At 33.7% G+C, this 14456-nt stretch overlaps 1 protein-coding gene across 2 annotated transcripts; it reads left to right on the forward strand.

The window, feature by feature from the left end:
* Positions 1-762: 762 nt before the first annotated feature.
* Positions 763-7504, forward strand: LOC107432996 (uncharacterized). Of its 2 annotated transcripts, XM_048465991.2 has the most exons (4): positions 763-1124; positions 5507-6049; positions 6740-6879; positions 7090-7287. In XM_048465991.2, exons 1-3 carry the CDS (start codon positions 873-875, stop codon positions 6842-6844), a joined length of 900 nt encoding a protein of 299 aa, XP_048321948.2. In that variant the 5' UTR covers positions 763-872; the 3' UTR covers positions 6845-6879; positions 7090-7287. The 2 variants fall into 2 exon arrangements, with proteins under 2 accessions (XP_048321948.2, XP_048321947.2); XM_048465990.2 differs by lacking the exon at positions 6740-6879 and having other exon boundaries at positions 766-1124; positions 7090-7504.
* The last annotated feature ends 6952 nt before the right edge of the window (positions 7505-14456 follow it).

Raw genomic sequence — 14456 nt, forward strand, 5'->3', positions numbered from 1 at the left:
CAAAAGTTATTTAAGATGAGGAAATATTACCTTATGAACTTTGTTATAAAACCGTTTTTTTTTTTTTATACGACAATTATCATTTTAAGCTATTATATATATATATATATATATATATTTTTTTTCCGGTTAAAATATATTTTTTATATTTTAAAATTTTGTTAGGGGTAGCTTTTGTTTCAATTTTGGCTTTTAGAATAGTTTTTGAAAAAGCTATTACATTTCACGATTCTTGTTCAAAGTTTTTGTAAAGGTCGGAAAAACTTTCACAAGAAAATGCTTTTAAATTTAAGAAACAATTGAAAATAAAATATAATAATAATAATAATAGAGAAAAACTCGTTCTTGCTTTCGATTTTTTAACTAAAAGATGTCTTCATATTTAAATTGATATGGAATTCGAAGATATTAGAGTATTAATAGATATTAGAGTCTACTACTAATTCAATTAGTATCTTTCATCTTTTTAAGCAGTTTGGTTGGCAATAATTACTCATGATAACTGTTTAATTTGAATTTAAGACATGGTAATAATGAAATTCCCTTCTAATTTATCCAAAATAATAATAATAATAATAATAATAATAATAATAATAAAGAAAAAATCAAATTTACTCGAGAAGCTTCAATGTATCATCCAAAATGATGATGACCCATTGAATATAAGTCCTAGTCTTCCTACCGTCAGATTAGTCTAATATTCAAGGAAATCCCATCAACGATCCAAATAAAAAATAGACACCTTTTTTATTATCCCTCACCCACTCTTCCACCAGCTGAGCCAGCAAAGTCTCTCAGTATCCTTGATTCCACCTCCTTTTTCAATATTGCCACTCCTTATCTCTCCCTCTCTCTCTCTCTCAGCTTCTCAAATGGCCACCGTCCTCAGGACTCCACCTTTGCGAGCACTTCTTCCGCCATTTCAGTCAACATTTTCGTCAAACTCTCCAAAACCCTTATGCGTTTCGTTTAGGCGAAGCGACGGCACCAAATTCTCTCCTGCTCGGACCTCCCTGCGGTTCTCTCGTTTACTATCTCAACGGTTTGTCAAGTTCGTTCCGTCTGCTTCGCAAGGGGAAACAGAAACCGCTGAGACCGAAGAGGTTCTAGAACCCCAACTCAAGGTATTATTTCTATGGTGTTTCATTTCTGCGTGTATATTCAAAGTGGTTCGATGCAGTTTTTTCATTTTCTTTTTTTTTTTTTTAAAGGCTCTGTTTGGTTGCCTGGAAAGTGCTTGAGTAAATAACCGTAAATTCAGGCAATGGAAGGAAGTTCTGTATATGGAATTATATTTTATTTATTTTTGTTCTTATATATATATATATATATATAGTGTTAGTTTTGCAACAAGTTGAAATTAGCATTCGGAAAAAGATTTGCTGCTAAATGCTGCGGATTATGACAATGCTGTGAATAAGTGAAAGATTGTTTCTCGTTGATTAGGACTTTTCCGAGGACTTGTTTTTAGTCGTTCTGGTACAATAGAAATGGAAGAAAAGGAGATATTATTGAACGGTTGTAGATAGTTAGATACCATATATATATATATATATATATATATTTTTTAAGTAGGAAGTCACCGTTGAAATAGTAATAAATGGAAGCGAGCTTGGTAATTGGTGTATTGGTGCCATAAACAAAAGTTAAATTGAACGGATTCATTATAATAGCTTTTAGGATGCAGAAATTGTATTGGTAGACTGGAGGAGTACTGTAGAATATGAAATGATGTTAGTGTTACCATGCTTAATGGATAGCAGAAATTTCATGACTTTTTGAAGGCATTAGGATTGGCTAAACAATAATTAAATTGATGGTATTTGTTATAATAGCTTTTAGGATGCGGAAATTGTGTGGTTAGACTGGAGGAGTATGGTAGAATATGAAGTGGTGTTGGTGTTACTACGCTGTATGGATTGTAGAAATTTCATGACTTTTTGAGGGCATTGGAATTGGGTCATTTGGATGCTGTTTTAGGTGCAACAAGAACACCTCTATCTTGGAGCTCTTTTTAACGCTTATTGTGGTGCAAACACTTGTAGAATAAGGTTTCTAAGAGTTTAGAATAGATGACAATTGCTCTGTGTGTTGGAGGTTTATTCATTTAAGATGGAAAAGGATTGATTTTGGTGCTCTTAACCTGTGTCAATAAAGGAACAGAGGCTAATTTGGTGAAATTTTGTTGTGTCATTTGTGGAGGATATAATTGATATTTTGAGAGGGGATTTTCATTGAGGTTTACAAGCCATGAACTTCTTTTCTTAAAGAGGAATTTATCAGAGTAAAGAAAAAAAAAAAGAGAACAAAATAAAAGCAAAAAACATAACAAATACAAAGGAGATCCATGGACGATAATTTTGGCTCATTACCAGTAAACTGATGAATTAATGAGCTGCTTCCAACTCAATAAATGTAAAAGACAACATGTAAAGATAATAGAACCTGCAATTGTTGACTTCACATGAACTAACTACTACTAATCAAGGTGTAGAACAGCTTTCCTGCATTGGGCATGTTGCAAATATGAGTCTGGCCATTAACTTTAGCATTGATGCCTTTTTATTTCTAGAAAGCTTGCAGTTAATGACACCCATTTCATTCCCAAATCTAGATAAAAATTACAAGGGCAGTGTTTTTTTGGGCATGCATTCGTACGATAACCTTTTTGACTTATGTACATGTTACAGATAGTAATGCAACATTACTGATCATGTTTCTCTAGTTGTTTAGCGGATGTTATGAGTTAAATGATGCATGTTCAAGTTCCCAATTACTTTAGCCAGTCTGACTAAGTATTGGTAATATGTGAGGGACAACTCATAGGTTGATGTAGTGAAATAGTTTTGCGAACCCTCATTTTGAGGATAAAATTTTTGTCTTGACTAATCAATAAAATATATGTATTAATGTAATGAATCAATGAAATGTCAGAATATCAAGTAGGCTTTGGATACATATATTTTATTTTGACATTTCTGCTTCACGTTATTCTGATACTGCCATGATTAAGATTTAATTCCAAAAAGAATTCTTTAAAGGAGGTAAATCTGATCCCATTCTAGTCTTTATGAAATTTGGCAAAAATAATATCAATTACGTTAATGGACTGTTTAGAGGATATAAGCTCTTAAGCTGCGTTATTCAGAGGGCTGCAAATGCTAGATGCTTCTTTGAATGTTGAAGAATTGGTGGCGGATTAAAGAAATAAGGAAAGACAAGGAATGGACCTTTAAATTGATTTAAGAAAGCTTATTGTTGTGTAAAAGAAAGGTTTTAAAATGGAAAAGTAAGATTTAGAAGGATTTTGATTTTTTTTTTTTTTTTATTATCATTTTTTTTTCAGATGTTGGTTAGAAAGATGTTTATGTTTAACTAATTTTTTTGATGGTAAACCAAATGGTACGTTTGGGGCTTCTGGAGTTTTAAAAAAGGTGATCTAGTTTCTCAATTATTATTCACTTTACAAGTAGACGTACTGAGTAGATTGATGGATGGCCAAGGACGATTCTCAAGTCTTGCATTTAGTTAGAGGAAAGGGATAAAGTAGGAGTGTATAACTTGCAATTGGCTTATGATACTCACTTTGATTTAGTGGTCTTATCGACTTTAGTGGTAGATGTGTAAGTTGATGGACGAGTAGGGCTATCAGTACTCTGAAATAGGAAGGATAAAATAGAAGAGTCATTTAAAATTTGCCGACGGCATTCTCCTTTTTGTTTTAACAGATGAAAAAAGAAAAAGGAAAAAAAAAAAATTGTAAAACCCCCGAAATTTTTATTAAACTTTAGTTTTAAAAACCAATGTCTAATTACAATTTGGGGATTGATTGTGCAGTTGTGAAGTTACAGTTATTTGCTTCTTGGTGGTTATTTGATGGGTGAAAGGCCTCTCAAATATCTTGGTGTTCCATTATGATAATTCTTTCAAAACTTTTGTGAGACCCAGTGGTAACAGAATTGAGTAAAGGTCATTTTTTGTGTTTTTTGTAATATCTTTGCTCTGTTATTTTCCTGTGTGGTGCCACATGGAAAAATTTAACCCTAGTCATCTCTTGCAAAGAATAAAGCAGACTCTCTATCCGGCATGCTATGTGGAGGAAGTATGAGATCTATTGACCACCTATTCAAATTATGAAGTGGAAACATGAAAGGAAAATTATTGTAGGAATGTGCATTGATGGCCCTCTTTTTGGGTTATTTATTTGAAATGTAATGGGTGCTGTTTGGAGATAAGCTTCAAGAGTGTTTGCGTTGCTAAAGATCAAATCTACTATTAGTGTTCCTGTGAACTTTGATTTGGAGTTCAAAGATGCAGTATATTTTTCAAGCTGCATTTAAATGGGAATAATGTATATTAATTTCTTTTAGTTCAATCTCTCACACTTTTTTTGTTTGCTAAAAAACAGAGTACGTTTTATCCTCGAGAGAGAGTTGTTACCAATTCATTCTGAGAAAGAAACATGGCAATAGCCGTTTTGGGAAAAAGTGGTGGTTAAAGCCTTGTAGGCTTGGATGTAACAAGTCTCCATGGTGTATTGTCTTAAATCATGGAAGTCTACTAAGGAATGCACATGGACATGTCACAGAATGAGAGATAGCGCTCAATATAAAAATTATTTACCATCAAATATTTACTAAATGTCCTAGTAAATAATTTTTTGTTTAGTTATGCTAAATGCTTTGATGAATATGGAACTCTAAGAGTGTGTCTCCTATGAAAATTGGTCTATTGGATTTACCATGACTCATTTTCAAGCCAAGCAGTTTATTAAGAATGCATCTGGGTCACTACAAAATGAAAGGTAACAAGTCTTTAGGGAAAAGAAGCTTTACCATGAAAATTCTACTCAAGGGGCATGATGTCCTTCCCGGCTACTGTTTAAATAGTTTCAGCTTGTAGGCAAATTCTTTGATGAATAAGCAAGTATAGAGGTATGCCTTTTAGGAAATTGTCACCATAGCTTCTCATACACATGAGGGTGGAGTTCAAACCTAAATTCAAGTGCATCTGAAACTAAACTATGGAACTCTGATGAGAAGATAAAGGCCCACTCTTTGTAGTAACCTTTGAAAATTAAATGAAATTACAGGCCCACTTGTTGGCGTTATTTTGTTGTTTACCTCATGCTGAGGCTGCCATTAGATTATATATATTTGTGGCATTGTATTGATATATAGTATGTGTATTATTCAATGTGATATATTTTATCGAAAGATGAGTTCTTTGCCCTTCTGCCTCTTTCCTTTATCTATTTGTTTTTGTTATTCAGAAAAGTAGAAAGAAAACTTAAACAACATCTGCAACCAATTCATGATTAACATATCCGTGACTCTCACTAATATATGATAAGTCGTACAATTTATGCAACTTTTTAAACATATTCACAGATCAACAGCTTGATGGTCTAAATGTTGAAGAAGACATTTCCATATTTAATACCTGATTTTGATTTTATTTTTAATTAAATATAGTTTCCTAGTTTGATAATAAATTCATTTGGCAGGACTCTTCAGATGGTGCTGTTGGTGTGGAAGATGAGACAAGTGAGGATGCAGATGATGGTACAAGTGATGATGTGGATAGTGATGCTGAGGAAAGCCCTGCTTCAGCCATTGTAGCATCACTGCTGTCATACAAAGAAGCTTTAGCCAGTAATGATGAATCTAAAGTAGCTGAGATTGAATCATTCTTAAAATCAATTGAAGATGAGAAGTTAGGTCTTGAAAAGAAAGTGGTATCTTTGTCTGAAGAACTGTCAGCAGAGAGGGATCGGGTCCTGAGGATAAGTGCAGACTTCGAGAATTTCAGGAAGAGGACGGATAGAGAACGCATTTCCATGGTGACAAATGCTCAAGGGGAGGTTGTGGAGAGTTTGTTATCCGTATTAGACAATTTTGAGAGAGCTAAAGCACAGATTAAGGTGGCGACAGAGGGAGAAGAAAAAATCAACAATAGCTATCAGAGCATTTACAAACAGTTCATGGAGATACTAACCTCGCTTGGTGTTGTCCCTGTGGAGACAGTTGGAAAGCCCTTTGATCCCTTGGTAAGTCATTTGACCCCTTTGATCTCTTGAAACTTTGTATAATTTCTTTGGTTGATTAGCAACAAAGAATTAATTTGGTAAAAGAAATAGTTCTACGAAAGAAGGCAAAAAATTATACTTAAAAAATGTTTGGTTTATGGTTTATGGTTTATGGGAATGAATTCTAGAGTAGAATGGGAAAATATCTATTCGATTGTTTAGATGACAAAAAATTCCTCTAATTGTGTTCTTGGTGTATCTAGGAGTGGGCATTCTCCACCTAGATGTGGAATGCACATTTCATTGCTTACGTCTTTTCTCTTATTCCAGTCTTGTAAATGTCTAATAGTCTCTCAGCATATTTTCTACTCCATTCTGGGGTTTAACAAAAAATCATGATGTATTCCGTCTGATTATGGTTCTAATCCTGTTTTCAATCGAATAATAGAGTTGATTCCCCATTTGAATCCATTCCTTGATTTTCTGTTGGTCTTTATTATGTATTCCTGCAACCAAAACATCCTAAATTGTGAATGATATGTCTTTAAGGTAGCACCTGTTCCTGGAGGTGTTCAATGATGGGCTAGGAGAATATTTTGAAATCATTTGTTTCTTCTTGATGAACACAGTTTGATCAATTCAAATGTCATAATTTTTTCCTTTTGTTAGATCACATAATGACTTCCCTGTCCGATTATTGGCATGATGCAGGGAAGCTACCTAGTTGGCTCGAAATTCAATCGTTTACTTGGTGAACTTAAACAGGTAGTTAATCAATTTTATTCAGGTTTGATGAAGGCCTGGATACGGTTTTAGTTCAAACCAAGTGCAGATTGATTTGAGCCAACTTGGTGAGTTTATGTGAGTTCAACTATATGTAATCTGTTTTATGATTGTAGCATGACCACTAAATTGAAATATATCAGTAAGATGATGGTTTTTAAATACTGTCATGATGAAAATATATTAAGTGCCATCACACACTATGTAAGCATTCTTTTAGGTTACTTGAGAATGAAGAAGTAATTTTCTAATATTTTCGATTTTTGATTTTGTAAAAGTTGCATGAAGCAATTATGAGGGAGGAGTCCTCCGAGTATGAGGAAGGGATCATCATCCAAGAATTCCGTAAGGGTTTTAAACTTGGTGACCGACTGTTACGTCCCTCAATGGTAAAGGTATCAGCCGGTCCAGGACCTTCAAAGCCTGAACAAGATGCGTCATCAGAGGGACAGGATGAGAGTGAGACTATTGAGGAGGGCGGCCCAGAAACATTATCTTCTTGAAATCCAACATATTTTGTGTAGATTCAGTTTTGCGAAAGGTTTAATTTATGTAGAATTGCCACTTTTTGGGGGGTGTATTTTTGGAAGTGGAACATTGTTAATTTTATCCGTCGAGAATTTTATATTGCTTTGAGGGAATAGGCATTGTTTTGCATTTCTATTCATTGGTGTTTTTATCTTTCTTTCTTCAGTCATGTTCACTGCTTCCTGCTGATTTTTGTGGACTTCCTTTCCTTCTTTTTAAGGTTAATTGCACGTTTTTATTTTTAAAAAAAAAAAAAAAAAAAAAAAAAAAAGAAGAAGAGAACAACGATAAATTACATGTCATCATTTTGGTTAAAATGTTTTTACGAATACCGTTGGTGTTTTATTTTTGTTTCTCTATCAAAAAATTAGTCAAAAAAATAATAAATTGAAATTTTATTGGTTTACAATAATAAGAATTGAAGAGAAATTTAGATAAACTCATAAATAAATATAAATATATATATATATATATATTTTTGTCTAATATTGGTGTGTGTGGATTAAAATTTAAGATCATTACCCGAGAATCGGTCTCTCAGTGGGATGACTAGCAAATTAAAAATGAAAATTAATAGGAACAGACAAAAAAAAAAACCCAACAAAAAGGTGAAAAAAATAGAAACCGAAAAAAATAAAAAAATGAAGAAGCTAAGCTAGAGTCGGATGATCGTGAGGGTCGGTCATTCAACATCTCTTACAAGCCATTTGTTAGCAAGATTACGAGCTAGCGTCACCTACAGATATTCCGTATAAATTCGTCAAACTCTTCGTGTGAATCAGAAAATGAAAAGTAACGTTGTACGAAAGATCTAGTAGTGAAATATATATATATACCTGTTTATCCCAGTCAGTTTTCCAGGTGAGAATAACAACAGTTTGTACAAATGTTCCGAACAGCATTCCAATCCACACTCCCTACATGATAGATTATGATCACAAAAACTGGATTTAGTAAAAGAAAATATGGAAAATCAGAGGATCCTAGAAGTAAATTCGGGTTCGTCAGAATATACGTATCATATGCATGAACATCAAATGCTGTATAAGTGTGTGCACGAAAATGAAGCTATTATAAATACAGAGTAATTAAGAAATACCTCTATTCAAAATGATAATGCATTTATGCAACAATGAGGAAATACCTCTGTTCAAAATGATATTGCAATTATGCAACAATGAGGAAGAAGGCTACTAAAAATTTCAAATTCTTCAACATAAAGAATTGATGTTTCTCTAGTCTATCAAATTTGTTCAATAGAAAAATGGATTTGTGAACTGTAACTATTAATTAAGCTTCATTTTACAAAATAGTGTCGCAATAGCTCTCCGCTTTCAGATTGGGCAGTAAGGGTCGGAAAAGAGCAATCACTTATTCTTAAAACCAGCATTTTTAAGAACAAAGAATCGGGTGGAAAAGGAGTGAAAGCTCTCTGTTCAAGTGATATTTAAAATTACAAGATTTACCCAAAAATATAGAAAGTAAATTCAGAAGAATTAGAGTATATAGCTTACTTTGACTTGCATACTCAAAAGAATGCCAAGTGCAAGTCCAACAGGAATTCCTACAATTTAATAGCAAACTAGATTAACATATGCTACAATGCTCTGCCATCCAGCTTCAACGGCAACTCCTGCTTAGTGCTTGTCAACAATATTAATTAGCATGTGATGAAAATGGTTAAGATTCCCCCCCAAAAAAAAAAAAAAAAAAATCGTTGTGTTTGACGGATCGTGTTTATTATCATCAGTTTTATAATTCAGGTAAAAAATAATAAATTATTTTATTGATAATTAGGAATGGAAAAATTACCAGAGATCAGTTGTTGAACACTGTTCAACAGTAAAGAGAAAGCCAACAAAGATGACAAATCCGAAACTGCTTTAGCTACCTCCTCACTTTGTGTGAAGATGAAAGCAAGGCTTCCTCTCAAGAATAGAAAAATTAGAGAAAGCACAAACCCAATTGCTAATGAAGTCAACACTGTCATCACAATTGAGAACTTTGCTGCTTTGGAGCTGCCTCTTCGAAGCTCATTCGAAACTTGAACACTGGAAAGCAATTGCCATTATCAAAGATTTAAAGTGAAGATTTAGATCATAAAAATACAAGAAGATAGTTTATACACTAAAATCTAAGATATGCTACCACAAGCAAGCAAGCCATAAAAAATAAAATAATAAAAATTTATAAGGGGCTATGCTACCATTTAAGTTTAGCTATGCTTTTTGGATCAAATTGGTCCAACTTCCAGTAGAATTTTCCAATATGAAATAAATTTAAAAATCCTACAATTCGTAGATAGTGATCAATGAAGATGATGTTGATGATGATGATGAATGAATGAATGAATGAATCATGAATCATGATACCTTGCCGCAGCCACGAAACCAAGGGATATCATCATTTCCCATCCATTAATATTTAGGCTGCAAAAAACCATTTATAAAATAACAGAAATTACAATATATCTAGTTGAACATATATCAGGGCAAAGGATAGGAAAAATGAAATATTAACCCATAAAAGTACTAACCTCTAACTGCAGTCATTGATAAAATCAAATATGTAATATTGCAAAACAGAAACAAGGTAATAGCAATGCCTATGGATATATTGCTTTCAAACCATTCTCAATCTGATCTCTGAAAAAACCTAAACACAAATACGTCGTACATCTGCTCATTTACCCTAACAATAAAACTTCAGCATTTAATAGACTAAAGTCACATGCAACTTACCTATTAATTTTAATATACACCAAAATAATAAATATAATAATAATAAAAATATGGATAAGTCAAATGGGCCTTTAAATAGAGTTGGTCCCCTAGTTCAATAGGCCAACTGGAATATTATAGGGAGTGTGTGCCTAAAGGCCTTACTATATTAATCAATAATCAAGTCACTTCCATTAATGGCATAAATTGGATCCTGTAAGTGAGCAATTGATTGTGCCAAGTCCACAAAATATTATATATCTAACATTCTTCCAACTAGACTACATAATCATCATCACATATATATCATCCAAAATTCATTTACTATAGAATGTCTCAAAATAAAACACTATTTCATCGAAATATATAGCACGCCGACATGGCACAATAATATCCTGGACTAGGCAGTAGAAATTCTCTCAGTAAATCTCCCAAAACATGATACTATTTCAACTAAGCACTTTGCATGCCATAAACTTAGTCTAGGTGGTAGATAGTTACCTTATCATGTGCAATCCTCTAACACACAATACATTTTATCCGAACACATTATATATTGATAGGATACAACAATATGTCTAAACTAGGTAGTAGAGACTCATCATAGTACTTATGGATCAACCAACATATATATATATACATAGACTAAAAGTCTCAAACAGGCTATGAATATAAGGAGTAACAATATGTGTAATAAATATCTCATAAATAAATAATGATCTACATACATCAATGATTTATCAATATAATACTCAAATTAAAAATAAACAATACTCAACATAGATATTACTGCATAATACATAATAAACTCTCACTGATTCACAGCAGTCTTAACTGTCTAACAGTCCCATACAGGATACATGCTCCTCAAGTATGCCTACCGATAAGACCTTGGTCAATAAATCTACCACTATGCTATAAGTCGGCATGTGAACAATAGTAATGAGGCCTTCTTCAAAGTTTTCCTTTACGACAAAATACTTTACATCAATATACCTCGCACCAGAAGTGCCTTTTAAATTATTGGAGATAGACATTGCTGCAGTATTATCACAATACATCATAATAAACTCCTCAATGGAGTCAACTACTCCCAAATCATGAATAAAATTTCCAAGTCAAACTACATAATGGGTTGTCTCATAACACCTCCTATACTTTGCCTCCATAGTCAAGGATGTTGTCACAGATTGATTAGCACTCTGCCAAGACACATCACCTCCTGTCATGATAAATATATATCCAGTGGTAAATTTCTTATCATCCACACAGCCTTTATAATCTGCATCACTATAACCAACTACATCAAGAAAGTTGGTGTCTCTATATGTCAACATGTGATTTACAATACTGTGAAAATACCTAAAGACCTTATTAACTGCTAGTAATGAATAGACCAGGACTACTCATAAATCTACCAAGCACACCCACAACAAAAGCTATGTCAGGCTGTGTACAAACTTGAACTTACATCAAACTACCCACTGTTAATGAATAGCAAATATTTTTCATTGTCATCATTTCTCTATCATTCTTGGGATACTGGTTCTTAGAAAGCCTTTCACCTTTTGTGGTTGGTATACTTTTAGGAGAACAATTGTGCATATCAAAGCTTTTAAAGATCCTATCAATATAGGCCCTCTGAGACAACTGTAACACATAATTAGTCCTGTCTCAAACAATTTTGATGTCCAAAACAAAAGAAGCCTCACCAAGATCTGTCATGTCAAAATAATTACATAACATCTGGTTTGTCTCAACTAATAGGTCAATATCATTGGCAGCCAAAAGTATGTCTTCAACATACAACATCATATATATGAAATTCCTCTCACTGACCTTCATATATATGCACTTATCGATGACATTCTCCTTAAAGTCATTTTTGGTGATAACCTCATCAAACTTGAGATACCACTGCCTCGAAGCTTGCTTAAGATCATAAATAGACTTCTTAAGCTTGCAAACTAAATTACCATTTCCCATTTCCTGGAAGTCAACTGGTTGAACTATATACATATCCTCATACAAATCACCATTCAGAATAGAAATTTTGACATCCATCTGGTGCAACTCCAGGTCATAATGCGCCATAATCAACATAATGATTCAAAAAGAATCTTTTATGGATAAGGAGAGAATGTCTCTATATAATCAATTCCTTCCTTCTATCTAAACCCTTTGGTAACAACTCTAGCCTTATACCTCTCCACTTGACCATTAGAGTCTCTATTAATCTTAAAGACCCATTTGCACCCAATTGGTTTGCTAGCCTCTGGTAACTCAACCCAATTGATGTGATTCTGCCCGAGCCCCCTCCACCGATAACCCGCTGGGGTGCTGACTCGACACGGATGAAGACTAGGCCAATCACAAGAGCTCAAATTAAGAGATTTAAGGGCAACCTGGGAGTATTTATATAGAGGGTAATCAATCTCAACAGAGCTTGTCCATACTTGAAGATACAAAGCCTATTTGAAGCATCCAAGTGGTGGAAGCTGATACGAACCCGGGTGACGGTTTTGGTACATTTTTGGAGTCTAGGAAGTATGAAATGGTTCCAATGCTTTATGGGTTCAATACATATGCCTAAGAGGTCATGGAATCAAGTTAAAGCAGCCTCAAATGCAATCAAAAAGGGCTTGTACGGACAGCATCAACAATTTGGCCGAATTTGCTGTATTGCTTGCTGGCTTTACTGTATTTTACTGTATTAGCCTTTTCTTATTTTTCCAAGCATGGGCAACGTGTGGGCCTTCATATTCAGTTTATTTGGCATCCTACAAAGCATCTAGAAGCTGATTTGGAGCTCAATTTGGTCAAAGATTGGTCAAAGTCAACTTAATCAAAAAGCTAGTATTATAGTTTCCTAATTTGATTCTACTTTTTGTTTTAGGAAATTACCATTACTTTTTAGTTTTTATTTATTTATTTTCTGGAAAAATAAGTTTAGGAAAGTTATTATTTTATTATTTTCATTGTAAATTAATTAATTCCTAATTCAAAATAAAGGAATTAATTAATCCAAATTAGATTAGGAAAGGAGTGAGAATTTCGGCCACCATAGAACTCTTTATTGTGTGGCCTGTTTTACCTAGGGTTTTTAGGGTTTACTTTGTTTCTTTTAAAGCCTATTTAAAGGCTTATTTTTCAATAAGAATACAACTTTGATTTGATTAAGAAAATACTTGTGAGATTAATTATCTCTTTGTTCTTTGAGAACACCTAAAACACCATTAGAGAATTAGTTGTTTTAGCTTGACTTATCAATAGGTTTTCCATCCCCTATTGTCGCGTCTACATTATACCAAGGTTTCTAACCACAGGTTGGTTAGGGGTTGAGGTCCATTCCATTAGAACTTGAACTTAATTAAGATCCGGGCTAATATAATACGGGTTTAGGAGCAGGTCGTCCTAGGTTCGTATCACACACATCATTTGATGCCATTGATTTCATTTCATCTTCCATTGCATCTACCAAAAAATTTGATTGCAAACTGTTTATGGCCTCCTCATAAGTGACTGGATCTGAATCATTACTTATGACAAACTCATGCTCCTGCAGATAAACCTCATAGTCTTTAGGAAAAACTGATCCCCTCATCCTCTATGACCTTCTCAAAGGCACATCAGCATCTGTAATAGTTGGAACATCCTGCTCTTCAACAATGGATTCATCCTGATCAACTATTGTTAATCAACAATTGGATCAACAACATTTTTATCAAGAATAACAATATCAGGAACAAAAACACTTTCTTTTCTAAATTGGGGCTCCCTTGGACCATTACTGTCACCAAATTCAAAATCATCATCAAAATAAAAAGTCCTGTCTGACTCTACAATCCTAGTGGCATGAGATCGACAAAAGAATCTTGAATCCTTAGATCCTATAAAATAGCCAACAAAATAACCACCAATAGTTTCAAGACCCAATTTCTTAACTTGGAGATTATAAACTAAGACCTCAGCTTTGTAACCCCATACTAAAAAATGGTGAAGATTCAGCTTTCTTCTTGACCATAACTCAAAAGGGGTCTTAGGAACATATTTACTCAGTACTTGATTCAAAACATAAGTTGTTGTCCTCAAAGCCTCTCCCTACAAGTAATCTGATAAACTAGAATTTGCCAACATACATTGCACCATATCCAACAAGGAACGATTTCTTCTCTCAGCTATGCCATTTTGCTGAGGAGTAGTAGGCATTGTATACTAGACATCAATGTCTCACTCATGTAAATAAATTACGAGTGGCCCTAGGTTTCAACCAGTCTCGTCATATCTGCCATAAAATTCACCACATTTCTCAGACCTCATAGTCTTTAGCTTTTTATTCTTTTGAAACTCCATCTTTACCTTAAACTCCTTAAAGGCAACTAAAGAATCTAACTTTT

The sequence above is a fragment of the Ziziphus jujuba genome, chromosome 11, assembly GCF_031755915.1.
Source record: "Ziziphus jujuba cultivar Dongzao chromosome 11, ASM3175591v1".
Lineage (NCBI taxonomy): Eukaryota > Viridiplantae > Streptophyta > Magnoliopsida > Rosales > Rhamnaceae > Ziziphus > Ziziphus jujuba.